Source organism: Pimephales promelas, chromosome 1 (assembly GCF_988280905.1).
Source record: "Pimephales promelas chromosome 1, fPimPro1.hap1.1, whole genome shotgun sequence".
Lineage (NCBI taxonomy): Eukaryota > Metazoa > Chordata > Actinopteri > Cypriniformes > Leuciscidae > Pimephales > Pimephales promelas.
The window spans coordinates 47,037,067-47,051,377 of record NC_142769.1 but is presented as its reverse complement, the minus strand read 5'-3'; the positions used below and the strand labels follow the sequence as shown (position 1 = coordinate 47,051,377).

The 14,311-nt window shown below is 38.2% G+C and overlaps 2 protein-coding genes across 2 annotated transcripts; both read left to right on the top strand.

The window, feature by feature from the left end:
- Positions 1–906: 906 nt before the first annotated feature.
- On the top strand, positions 907–2,543 carry LOC120470066 (uncharacterized). Its single transcript, XM_039659464.2, has 2 exons — positions 907–1,734; positions 1,822–2,543. Exons 1-2 carry the CDS (start codon positions 1,302–1,304, stop codon positions 1,878–1,880), a joined length of 492 nt encoding a protein of 163 aa, XP_039515398.2. The 5' UTR covers positions 907–1,301; the 3' UTR covers positions 1,881–2,543.
- Positions 2,544–2,692: 149 nt separating this feature from the next.
- LOC120470064 (uncharacterized) lies at positions 2,693–7,498 on the top strand. Its single transcript, XM_039659462.2, has 3 exons — positions 2,693–2,803; positions 2,891–2,949; positions 4,000–7,498. Exons 1-3 carry the CDS (start codon positions 2,781–2,783, stop codon positions 7,362–7,364), a joined length of 3,447 nt encoding a protein of 1,148 aa, XP_039515396.2. The 5' UTR covers positions 2,693–2,780; the 3' UTR covers positions 7,365–7,498.
- The last annotated feature ends 6,813 nt before the right edge of the window (positions 7,499–14,311 follow it).

Genomic DNA, 14,311 nt, shown 5'->3' with positions numbered 1-14,311 from the left:
TCTTGATCACGTCCTCTTACTTACACGTCCGACTTACAGGAAAACACAGAAATTATAGTCATATGTATTTGTACAATAATTTAACATTACATAATAAATCCATATATATATATATATACACATGTGTGTGTGTGTGTGTGTGTAATATTAAATTGGGTGTATGAGTCTTGAAAGCCATAAACTCATAATGCTGTTCAAATAAACTTCATGCATTATTAAGCCCAGATACACTGAAAAAGGTCAAACATAGTGATTATTAAAATGTTGACGCACTCTGAACTTCGATCTAAACACAAAAGCATTAGATTAGAAATGTGGGTTCTGAAGAAGAATGTCCCGTGACGGCCGGCTGAAGCCAGTTTCGAGTCAGAGACACACCCAAGCCCAAGTAAGGGAATGACGGGGAGGGGGAAAACGGGAGGGGGGTGCATTCTGGGAAATCACAGTGGGGTAGAGTGGTTTTGTTTGGATAAGGCTCTTAGCGCTGCTTGGTTTATATTTCCCTTACTGTAATCAATTGTTTATTTTTATACAACAGTTGTTTCCACCATGACTTACAGTATCGGAGATCTCAAGTGTTTCATAAAGACACTGATTCGGTATGTAGGGGGAAAAAAAAAAACATTTATTTGACATAGGCCACAGTTTTAAAAAACCCTACATAATTCCAAGTGTTTGTGACAGGTTCAAATGTCACCTTTTATCTAAAAACACACCTAAAAGAAATCCCCCTCTTTTGACAATGATTTACAACTAGGCCTATTTACGAGAATTAATCCTACAGTAGCCAAATATCTACCCCCACACACACACCAGTAGTATGGTTTCGGTTTTCCCTTTGATGACGGGAATATACATGTTTTCATAAATCCTGGCAAAATCAGAATATGGGGAATCCCAAGCTTTAGGGGTGAATTCAGGGAAAAGTGCCACTGGTAAAAGTGTCCCAATCGACCTAAATTAGCCCCGTTTCTATTTATAAACGTAAAGACTGATAACATCTGTACGAAAAACATGGTAAGACACGTAGGGCAATCTGATTTAACTTTTGATCAAGTTAGGTCATGCATTTGGAGGCCAAATGACATCACCACGCCTAGAGCCGATGACATCACTTCGTTTGTTTATACACGCAAGTCCTGTTGCTAAAGGAAGTTTCCCGAGTGGAAGCCGAAACACACACCCCCCTCCTACACACACGCCTTCGCCAAACGACTATATAAGAATCTCCGAGGTGAGTCATCGGCACTTTATCATCAACTAAGAGGAGTTCACGACAAGAAACAAGCAACCAGGACACCATGGTTCCAGAAATCGAGTGCGGAATCTGCTACCGAACTTACAACGCCAGTCGGAGGTGTCCTCGACAACTGAGCTGCAAACACTCGTTCTGTGAGAGCTGCCTGTTGACGCTCGCAAAATCCGCGGAGAGTACCGTTACCGTAGCCCGGATAGTGTGTCCGCTGTGCCGTCACTCCACCTCGCTCTCGGCGGAGAGAGTCCAAGACAACCTGCCGGTAGACGAGGACATCTTTGAGCGAATAGTAAGCGCGTGCAGCTCTGAGGAATCAACGGATGATGATGACGACGATACCGAGGAGCCCGAGAGGGACCCGTCCAGCCCACCAAAAGAGGACGTTTCGCCACCTCCAGCTCCTACATCCCGAAAAGGTCACCTGATGAAAAGCATAAGGCGCATGTGCAAAAGAGTCACCGGGAATCGTGTGCGGAGAAGTGAGTATTTACGTGCTCGTTATAAACTGGCACCTGCGTTATACATTAATTGAGTACCTAAATACTAATTGGCATTTGTGTTTTCAGATTGTTTGACTAATGAAGACCTGAGGGACTTGGCAACGATGGCCTGCTACATGATGTGAACGCGAACTGTTGTTCTCAGACGTTCTCAATCAAATGATGAAACCACACATTGATAAATCAAACCCATTGATGAATCAACTGTTGAATAACACACTGGTTTACTGCTAATCTGAACAATTGGTGTGGATGTGGACCCTTCAGTGTCTTTTGGTGTCAGTGGGCTTACTGCAATGGGAATATATGAATGCCATGATTGTTTGTGTTTTGACCGAAGAGGTGGAATGTCAGTGCCTGTGGGACTGTTTGCTGTTGGGTGTGCCTTGTTGTCATAACAGAAATGTAGGGTTGTCCCAGAGCAACCCATAAACATAAGAACAAAACATGTTAAAAAGCTTTTTTTTCCAATTCTGCTGAAATGAACCACATTGCCAATAGATTATTAATTCAGGCCAATGTTATTTCTTTGGTGCTGTTGTTTGCTGTTACGAAATCATGTAAAGAAAAGGGAAGGTTAGCATTACCTCTGTTTTTTGTATCCTTATATAATTGTAAGGAGTTTTTCAGTGTTACATTTGTATCAAATAGAGCCTTAATTATGTTTGTACTGTACAAGTTTCAAGATCACTAATTATTTTTATATATTTATTTTAAGTATTTTACACTTATTAAGAGAACATTTATTACTGTGTACCAAATAAAACTTTTTATAATATTTATGACAAGTTTAGCACTGTCTTGTTTTCAGAAAGTCCCACATTTTCTTAATATTTCTAGAACCCATAAAGATATGTGAGTATGTTTGCTATGTGCGTGTCTTTAGCTTTAAATGCATTCAGGTGAGCCTCATCAAGATCAGCACGATACTGATCAGTGAGCCCACATCAGCAGGGTAATTTTGAGCGGGTGTGATAAAAAAGCTTTGTGTGGCACATAAGCACAAGTTCATTAGTCCTTGAAGCATGTCTCTTCAATACTATCTGAGGTAAGCGTTCAGTGCTTTATTGCAACAGTTCATAAACCCATTTATCCGTTATTGTAATTCCTAGGAATGACTACTCTTTTTCTATAGACTGCCATTGGTTTGTGTGATTCTCTCTGTTGTGGGATGTATTCCTGAACTCTCAGTAGGTAAGACTTAGTTCCAAGAATAATTTGAGTCTGTAACTATTTAGGATTGCTTTAGGTGTTTTTCAGAAAACTTTGAAATAAGATTTGGAGTTTATAATATGACAAAATGACTTGAATTATTGACAACTTGGTGCAATCTAACAAAATTGAATATTGTGTGGAGTTTTAAGGACTATTATTAGAAATCTAATAATCAAGCTGTGTTCTAATTTCTAATTGTCTGTGTTCTACTCTTAATATAAAAAAAACGACTGATGATAGATTTGCACCAGAAAACAACGTGCAACCAAAATTCTCTGTTTGACTTTTCTGAGATCCTTTACTCTTCCCTGTGGATGACGTATGACCTACTTTCTGTACAATCTGAATTTTCCACGTTTTGAACTTTAGAAAACTGAATTTGAAGTTCCGAATTTCTTTTTCATCTTAAACTTAATGTTTAAAATGGGATATTTGCACTCTATGAATTAAGAACAAAAAAATAGCTGTCTGAAAAAACATGTCTATTATATTCAGCCATAAAACATTTCAATTCATTAAATTTTAAATGTTCAATATTCGTTTGAAGAAATCAAATTTAGAACTATTTAAAATTCCACGTAATATTACATTTTGTTGAGATTACACTTCAAATTAACACAATTCAAATAATTTTGTCAAATGTTAAAGGGATACTCCACTTTTTTTTGGAAATAGGCTCATTTTACAACTCCCCCAGAGTTAAACAGTTGAGTTTTACTGTTTTTGAATCCATTCAGCCGATTTTCTGATGTTTAGAAGAATATCAGTAACCAGACAGTTTCTGGTCTCATTGAATTACTCAATGAGACCAGAAACTGTCTGGTTACTGATATTCTTCTAAACATCAGAAAATCGGCTGAATGGATTCAAAAACGGTAAAACTCAACTGTTTAACTCTGGAGGAGTTGTAAAATGAGCCTATTTCCAAAAAAAGTGGAGTATCTCTTTAAGCTCCATATTAAGATGGCTTTAAATTTTCTGCTGTTTCTATTTCTATTTAGAAATAACTTAAGTATATTATGTGTTTAGGAGACATCACGGAAAATGATCCAAAGATCAAAGAACAGGCGTTGGAAAGTTTCAGAAGTGTTAATCCAGCCATCCAAAATCCAGTAAAACGCACTCTTCAAAGGAACGTAGAACAATTTAACAACCAATATCCACTGCCGAGGTTCAACTCCTCTCTATTCAGCCGGAGAAATGATGGCAATGCCAAAAAGCCAAGCTTTAGTCCCACCGAGGCAAGAGCCTCTGCAGATGTTGCCTATTACCGTTCAGTCCCAAATACCTCATCCAATGTCAATAGTAGACATAATCATGTTCAATTGTCAAGCGTCAAATTTGATGGTGGAATTGATGCCAAAAGAAGCTATGCTTTCCAAACAGTCCAACGGGAACAAAATCCTTCATACTTCACCGGGAGCCAAAAGAGCTCAAGTGATATTAATCTGATGAGGAAAGGTCTGAGGAATGAAATGCGTGCAGCAAATGATTATAGATCTGGGTCATTTGACTATCAGCATATTTCAAAATCTAAATCAGTAATGTATTCAGGCAGTTCAAGACCATTAGGACTCAATGAACCCTATTTGAGGGGAAATATTTCTTCCCTGCCGATCATCAGACCAGCACATGCTAAAAAAATTCCAGCTAATTACATGTCTGAAAGCTCAACTGTGAAGCACGACATGAGGCACAGAAGTGATGGAAACGTTAACTTGCTTCAACACAATGGGCACAATCAAAAATTGGTACCATCAAGTCCGTCTCTCTCGATTGTAAGAGCAAATCCGCAAGCGAGCAAATCATTGCCACGTGACTTTTATGCTGGTGCCGAATCCACTTCCTATGAGAATATGAGGGATGTATCTCTTTCCAAGGTGTTCAAACCTCCAGCTGTTCAAACCCCAATAACTCCTGTGATTAAGATGTCAAATTCAAATAGAGGTCGAAGCATCCTTCCCTTAACAAAAGCTCAGATGTTTTCTTCTCAACATGATCAGGTCAAGCAGTCCAACTCTGAAAGGGTCGCCAGCCGAAAAGAAAGTCCACCAAGTAGCTTTGAATATGGAAATACAAAATCGGCCATGAGCAGATACACTTTCCAGGACATTCAATTGACACCGACACAAAATGCGTACCGAAATCGGGGACAAAGTAGTCAGAGTTCTACACCCATTCAAATGTTTCACAGTCAAAACAAGTATGATAATTTGGCCACAGTTATGTCTGCCATCAGGCCTTCGGAGGCCAATGGTGCCCGCTCTTCCAAAGAGTCTTTATTAGATGTAAAAAGTGGCATCCGAAGTCCTGCACTATCCAAACAGTCGAAACAGGGCACATATTTGACCCCACGAATGCACTTTGCAAAGAACACCTTGCTTTCAGAACATGCTGTACATTTGAAGCTACCAGACTCAACATATAATTCATTAAAGAAGCCAAGTACGCATAATGCACGAAACAGGACCAATCTGAATCCCTTCGGCCAAAGTACAGTACAATCATTCGTCACTAAAAATTATCCAGTGCCAAGTCTTGCGCCGGGCTACACAATGAAGAACGTCCACGGCGTAAGTACATTTGTGTCTGGTCCTCAAAGCACTTCTGAATATTCAGGTATGTCTACAAGCCGAACCCGAACATATTATCTGACTTCTAAAAAGCCGTTTGCTTTTAGAGGTTTCATGTTCAGCCCTACGTTGAATACATCACAAAAAACAGAAATCCAAAAATCTTTCATAAACTATTTATCTAATGTGCAACGTGCCCCTGCTCATCCTCGTAACCCCCTTAGTGCACTTGCTCAAAAACCCTTGACGCCTAATAGCTATGACAAAAAAACACTTTTCAAGATCAAGGACATTGAAGAAAGCCAAGAAAAACAACCTGATTCTTTTGATAACGAACCTCAGCGTGAAACCGTCTCTTCAACTGAAGCTGCAAGTAACGCTGACGCTTCAAAGCCCCATTCTGTTCGAGGTCAAGCTTTAGTGAAGGAAGTAATCGGCACAAATACTTCAGCGGGTCTTGGCACAACAATGGAACATCCTAAAATGGCGTCTGACGGATCCAAATTGGATGAAGTCCAGTCAGAAACATCTCAGAATTGGATTTCAAGCAGGTTTACTACAGCACAGAACACTCAAGCTCAGACTGAATCTAACCAAGGTGAAATACCAACAGTGAGATCCTCAAACGGTGTGTTTGTTGGACCCAACACTGACTCGGCATCCATGAAATCTAGCAATGTTCATTGGGATCCCACATCAGAGCCTGTTCTTCCGATCCTCAAGTCTTCTCTTATAAAAATGACTGGATCTCCTCAAATGGGCAATGTTGTTATCCAGCCACTTCACTGGTTTAACCTCAAGGAACATGAAGGTCTGGTAAATCCAACAAGGGAAGTTACGAACTCAGTTGATGTAGCACAAACAAATAATAGTGAATTGAGCCCAAGGAGTAGCGTCGTGACTGGTAGACAGGTTGAAGTGACTCAAGAAGAAAATTCAAATGCAATCCCATCCTCTCAATCTGTAATATATAGACCTGGCAACATTAGTAGTCATAAAACCAACAGCTCGTCGATTATATACAGACCTGCAAACAAACATAGCAGTAAAGCTAACATCAAACATGCTAATTTAACTTCAGTCTGGACGAATGAAACAACTCCAAGCTCAAAATTGGACATTGACCTCAGTGCTGTCGGTGTTTCCCAGGCATCAAGTCCCACAAGCAGCTTTGTTGTCGGAAGGTACGTTAATCCATTTAATAAAGCCTCAACCAAAACAAACCTCAACATGTCTTCAACAAAAACAGGACTTAGCAATTATAAACCAGTCCAGTTTTCAGATATAGCAGGTAGCGCCTTCTTCACAAAACCACGTTCTGTCGTCAGCAAGGCAAAGGAAGTCGATCTCGTAAGTGATCAAAACGCCTCTAATTCAACCCAATTGATGGAAGAAATCTTTAAAGAGTTGCTTTTAGACACAACAATAAGCAATTCCTATGTGAAATTTGCCTTACAAAATGAAACTGATGAAAGTGATTTGGATTTAAGTGGACCTGAGCTTATGACAACTGCTGCTATGGACATCACCACACGATCTCAGCTTCCTATAGACATCACCACACGGTCTCAGCTTCCTATAGACATCACCACACGGTCTCAGCTTCCTATAGACATCACCACACGGTCTCAGCTTCCTATAGACATCACCACACGGTCTCAGCGTTCATTTACAGAAGACTATACTCTACCTCAACCAACTGTCTATTCGTCTGACCCACAACTGGATCATACTACATCTACAGCAGAGTTTACTGATCCATTTTATGAGGGAAAATTGATACCCAATACCACTTTGTTGGTCGCGATTACCTCAGGATGAGATCTGCCGCGTGCATTATTTACTTCAATGGTGGCCGTCATCGACGCTGAAAGACTGCAATGTTTCTCTTTTCTGTAGGTAGATGGCGCCAGATCCGTCATCAAATTCATTTGCATTAAATTTGTGAGTTCTGAGTTTCATGTAGTTTTCTCTTTACTTCCCTTTGATAAACAGCATTTGTTAACATCATTTTTGGTTAATAATTCTCCCAAGTTCTTTTCCAAGCATAGCAATATATTGAGATTAAGATGTCTTGTATCAAACTGAGTCTTAATACAGTAATAGCCTAAAAATGTAAGTTTTAAGATGTTTAGTTGTTAATGAACATAGTGTAATTAGTTTACTTGCGTGGAGATAGGCTCATACTGTACATGCGTGAACATGTATGTACTTTAATTCCTAATAGCTTAGTAGTTCCCAAATTCCCCATGGATCTGCCTGGGCTTAATTTGCTGGGAATTTCCAAGTTGCCTTTTATGAGTGCTACTGAAAACAATGAAAACAATTCTAGTTGTTTAGGAAAAATCCTAATCTCAAAATTGAAAATAATTGAATAATTGTTTATTTCTGCATTGGTAAAAAAAAAAAAAAAAAAAATCGGATCTAACTGGGTCATTCCTGTTGTGCAGTAACTTTTAATCTCTGGAATTTATATGATAATTAATATGCTTGTGTTGTAATATTTTTATGAAATTGAATACCAGACTTTCAGAAATATATATTCGGTTTAAAAACAGTCACTTTATTCAACTTATAAAGTGGCAAGAAATAAGAACCTTTAGCTAATATCAGTTAGCAATTACGAGGTTACATGACGATGCCTGCTTGGTTATTGTGTGATCTATAACACAAAACAGAATCCATCAAATCCATTGCTAAACTGTAACTTGAGTTTGTGTGGTTGTTTTTATATCAAAATGTCACTCCCTGTAGTATGATGCCATTAAGATTTCATCAAAGAGTGATCTTTTTATTTATATCTATTTAGTTTAATAGTGAAATTAAGGACATGGGAAACAATGTTCCCAACATGTTTTGTTTAAAATGAGTGGAGAGAAGAAAAACTAATTAACACTTGACAAAAAAATGCAATGTGTAACAGTAAAAATATTTAAAATGTCCATCCTGTTCATTTAGGCTAGTTGTGATATGGAGATGAATTGAAACTGTTTTAAAAAAAAAAATCTCTTCCATGATTTTGCCAAGTCAGACATACTTTGTTGATCCTGGAACAACATTCCTGTCTGAAAATTTAGTCCTAACCTTATCCCTACCCCTATATACCTAACCTTATTCCTAAAACCAGAGTTACAACACTGCTGTAGAAGCACTTAAAGCTGTTTGTAAGCCTAAACTTGACATAAACAGTGAACTTGTACCTCAAATCTGATGCCAAATCTGGAATATTGGTCCAAGATCATGTTGTTCTTCATGAAATCAAGTTCCCCTCCTTTCCTCAGTTTCTTATGATGGCACGAAAATGTAGTTCTGAAATAAGATTGACCTAGTCAGTAACAAAATGTAGTCCACAATATGTTAGGAAGGTTGATCCAACAATATGTTTTCAGTGCGTGTGCCTCAGATGGCCACCAGATGGGATGTGTGCGCTGTCAGAAGGATCTCACAAGGGTTCTTGGAGTTTATGGTGGAGTTGTTATCTTCTTTAATAAGGACAGAACTGCCAAAAAAAGAGAAAAGTATACCTGAAATTTTTATTTGAGCAAGCATGCAATGTGTGAACACACAATTATCACTCATACAATAAAATAATCAACACGTTGAACAAATCATTTCTGACTAATCAAAAAACATCATTAATGAGGGCTAGAGTTTTGGTTCTGCATCAAAGCCACGTTTGTAAGAACGACCCCTAACCTTTTTCCATTAGAGGGGCCTCAGTAAAAAAAAATCCCCTTGTCTACGCCCCATATGAACAGCCCAGCATGAGGCCAGGACAAAGAAAAAAAACTGAGGGGTTTTCTGTCAATCATGACCACATACATTGTACAATGGATTACTACACTTCCCCCTAAAATGCTTTGACATGGGAACATTCCATTCCTTAAAAAGTTTACCGTGAGAATCTAAAGCTTTACTGTATAAAATTACATTTGAAGTGGATCAAAACCTTTCATCCAAGTCATACATGAATTTTGAACGAGACCCGTTCTTGCATTAGGACATCTTTGATGCACTTTTTTGATCCACTTCAAATGTTGACGACTGCATTTTCCCAGTCTGACGACAAGTATAGGCTAAAAGGCAAAAATGCCTGAGTGTGTGAACACGTTGCATTCTCACCCAAGTCGTCTTGTTTTTCCCTCGCTCCGTCCCTCCCTCTCTCTTTCTGAGGGGGAATTCTGTAGCATGTGTCTGTGGGATCGCAGGCAGCTCTTGGGGAAAATAAAATCTTGAGGCCCCGTAGTGACACGACCCCTCCCGCTCTTCACACACTACAGCTAGTCTTAGGGTACAGGGAGCCTTTTTGTTCAGATGTGAAGCCAATTTCTGATTCAGCCATTCAGAAAGAACCCCCTAAATCTAATCTGAGCTTCCTAAGTTTTACGGTCTAAACCGCTTTTAGCACATAAACATGTTGATATGCTAAATATGGCCATTAGCTGGTGGAGATACATGGAGTGAAATAAACTGGTCAGAAAGAAAGCTGTTTCTGTTTAGAAGTAATGACGGGGTATTAAAATGCATTAAAACATAATTACCCTCCATGCTGTGGGCGATGAGAACGCACAGCAAAACTACTGTTCCCCATCGACCCGCGTCTGCTGAACTTTGGTTGGACGATCCACTCAAACGACTGGGCAATCAATGAGGCTCATGGATTAAACGCATTACTGACTACAACTGTGTCAGATTTAAATCTGTGAGATTAAACAGAGGACTGTAAAAAAGAACGTAAATGCTGAATTAGCTTATGATAACCATGACTACTGTGTCTGTCACTCTCTTTCTCGTGTGCACATACTTCCTGGCCTTCCTGCCTCGCTGAGCCAAAAGGGAAGTAATAAAGCAGGAAGACTTCCTTCTGCAGCTCAGCTGTAAGAGAGTGTGTCGCGAGGCTAAAGCTGTTAGCAGCCCTATAAAATTAGCATAAGGTGAAAGCTAACAACTTTGAGGCTAGACTGAGGTGAGCGAGGCTAGTTGTAACAGACATGGTTTAAAAGTTTCCACACATGCTAAGCATCATATTTTTAGGTAGGCCTATTTACTAGTTCCCTTGTCAACACAGGGGTGAATTCAGGGTGAGTGGGACGCTTTTTGCCATTGAGATGACTTGGGAAAAAGAGTCCAACTTCCAAATCAACCTGAATTCACCCTAGCCTAGCCTATATAAAGCAAAAATTGCGCCTCAGGGTTGCCAAGTTTTGAGTACAGCTTGGAGTGAGAATTGTTCCTGTGGGGGAATAATTATTCATAAGCTTGCGATTCAATTTGGATAGGCTGCACATAAATGTTTTTTTTTTTCCTAGGGATAAAAAAAGTATAAAAATAGTCAATTTAAACTATACAGGGAACCTACTAATAAAGGATTAAAATTAACAACTTATTTGTATAAAGTTGCATTTTAGACTGTTTTTGTAATAATGACATAATAATAATAATAATAATATATTAGGCTAATTATAAGAGTAAAAATATAGTGAATATGTATAGTGCTTTTTTCGCAAAATGCTGCTCTTTAGAAAACATTTTTCTCGCTAAACTAACGTTATAGTTTGGACACTGAATGGGTTTTTTTAGGCCTGGTTACATGACATTGTTTAAAATCTGTTTTATTGTCGTCTTTCCGCAGTTGAAACACCAATTACATGAGAACTGATACATTCCAATAAACTGTGGGTTCTTTTAACAAACCTTTGGATGTTCATTCTTGTTTATTTTGTGTTATAACAAGTAACGTTAAAGAGAAAGTGATAAGTTCGCGCGCGTTTCCTCAACGTCAGCTTGAACTGAGGAACTACAGCAATCGTCACGCCACATTAAAGAGCGCCAAAACGGTATTTATCGTTTGAATTTCGTAATAACACTTACAGAATTTGAAAGCCGAGACTTTGTTTTATATCAAAAGTACTCTGTATTGTTTTGTCTGTAGTACGTTGCCCGTGTCCTCTTGCTCCGCGATGTTATTTTTAACCGTGTGTCGTGTGTGAGAAAATGGACGTATGGCGTGGACGTTGCGTGAGTCTCGCGCTGAATGCGTCCCTCGCATTTTTTTTTTCTAAAAATGTCTAACTTTTTATTATTTTTTTATTTTTATTTTAGTGTTTATTTAGAAAATGGACAAACCAGATGATTCACATTTATATCTTTTCTGAATTTGATTGAAACGTCATGAGAAACGGTTTGAAAAAAGACATAAAAAGAAATTAATAGGCCTACATTTATTCATCAAGGAGACATTGATCAAAAGTGACAGTTTCTAGTTTTCAGACAGTTTTCAGCTTTTTGACATCATGTTTGTCCCTTCTTTTCATGTTAATAGTTCAAAAAGAGTAATGCATTTCTTTCCTAGCCTTCAGCCGTGTGCACCCCCGGGACCAGGCGGTGAAAATACAGGCGGATTACAAACCAGGTCACGGGAAGAGCAGAACCTCACATCTGCGTTTCTCCTGTAGGTGAGAGTGTGTGTCCTCAGTGGCCATGAGGTTTCTCATGCATGTGCTGCCGATGTGCGCAAGAATATAAAATGCAGCAGTATAGCAAGTGTTTTCAAGTGCTGCAGAGTTTGAGGTTTAATTCACCTTGAGAAGAGCCGTCCCGGGGCCTGTGTGTTCTGAATAATACAAGTAGCTACTCCTGTAGTAACAGGCCACCCATGAGTATGTGCCCTCACTTCCAATCCTAGACGCCCAGCCTCCTACCCATGTCAGTGTGTGTGTGTGCATGACAGTGAAACCAGACTTTCCACATAAAGATCTCTTTTGTGTTGGTGTAACGTCCATGAAAAATGTGTGGAATGACCCTTAAGACTCTGTATACTATATGGTATCTGCTCTGACTAAAGCTAGACCGCTTGCTATTCATAGATGTATAGCCTGAGATACTGTTACACAGAGAACGCAGGACAGGGCGCATGCCATGGATGCCAGTTCCACCTCAAAATAAAAAAAAAAAAGGTAATTGAGATTAAAAAAAGAGATATACAGTAAAACAGCAATAAAAAGAATCAGTCAAAATGATGAGAAATAACGTCATAATTATGTGATTATTAGGCTGAATATATTACGAAAGTAATACGTGCTTGCTTTAAGCACTTCCTGTTTCAGTTTGTAACTGTTTTCTTTATTTCACATGTAAAGAAAACATCTTAAAGATGTTTGTTTAACTTTTTGATTCAGTTTTAAATGTTCTGTTGGTTGTATTTTATCCCAGCTTTTATGTAGTGTTAATAAACTGAAACAGGAAGTGCTTCTGGACCAGTGTTGTTTACATCTTGTGAAATGGTCTATATTATTCACATATATTACATTAACAAACATATTAATGTTCTATTTATTAAAACCAAGTATAAATCCAATCAAATTAGCGTTTTTAAGCATTTTTACATTACATATTACATTACATTTAGGGCTGTCACATTACATTATAGGTATAAAGCTGTGATATCTAAGTGGCTGAGCTGTTTACTTACTTTTTCATTAGTCTTCCCGTTAACACCATTATTTTGTTCATTCAGACCATCATTTGTTCATTTCTTTTACTGTCTATGATTCAGACTGATTTGCGAAACCGGAAGGCTCATGAAATTAAGAGGCGGGGTTTATCACACGAACCAATCAGTGATTTCCTCCATTCATTCTCAGTTACCACACACACACTTTAGTGGTCTGTAGGTAAAAAGTCAATGGGTTCAAGGGAGACGCGGTGTCCCGCTGTAACTTTACCTGTGAGTGTCGCTGTGGGACAGTGTTACTTTAGAAAATAAGTGATTTATACACTTTTAATATACACTTATTTAGGAACCAAACACAGAGTGCATGAAAACAACTATAGTAAAGCTCTCAAAGTTTCTTCCAAAGTAGCTTTATAACATGCAGCAGCAAAGTCTGTAGAAACGCTCTCAGTTCACACAGAACGCCATTTTGCTGTTAAAAAAGGTCAAAGCGCACTTTTTAAATAAAAAGATAAGATACACTTTTTGTTGAACTTTTAACTTGATTTCCGCGGTTTTAGACTGCTGTGTCATGTGCGGGACGCTGAGATAAAGAAGATATTTTGAGGAATTTCTCAGTGTTGTTTTGTCCATAAAAGGAAAGTCAATTGGGTTCGATGTTGTTTGGATCCCAATGTTCTTCAAAATATTATCCTTTTGGATGAACTACCCCATATTTTGCCTCGCGACTCCAACCTTGACTTCAGTGGTATTGAAAACATTTTTGTTCTGAATGTATATGGTATAAACACATATTGTTTCAGTCCATTGGCTTGACCTTGATCAACTTGTGGTGTGATTGTTGAAATGCACTCAAAGCAGAGTTTGGGAATTCTTTTGAATGAACAATACGTGGGATTCCTCTTATGATTAAAGAAGAAACTGGTTCTGTTCAGTGTGTTTTTACATTCAATTTTTACTTAGATTACAGTTTTTTGTACCCAATCATGTAGTAAAGAATAAGTGTTGGGTGTTATTAATTACCAGGTAATATTATTACTTTAATTTAAATACCTTGTAACGGAAGTAATGGATTACTCTAAACTTTACAGCAACTTCTGATGTAATTGCATTAAATATTATATGGTGGGTAGGGATGCGGCAATGTGAAAATGTTGGCAGATATGATAACCGATATTTCTTATATATTTCGATACATTTGCAGATAAATCTAAATGCAAATTTTATATAATTTTTGAGAACCCGATTACAAAAACAAAAGTCTCACAATTAAAAGCCACAACCCAAGCGCACAATTTTAATAACGTTCTCATTA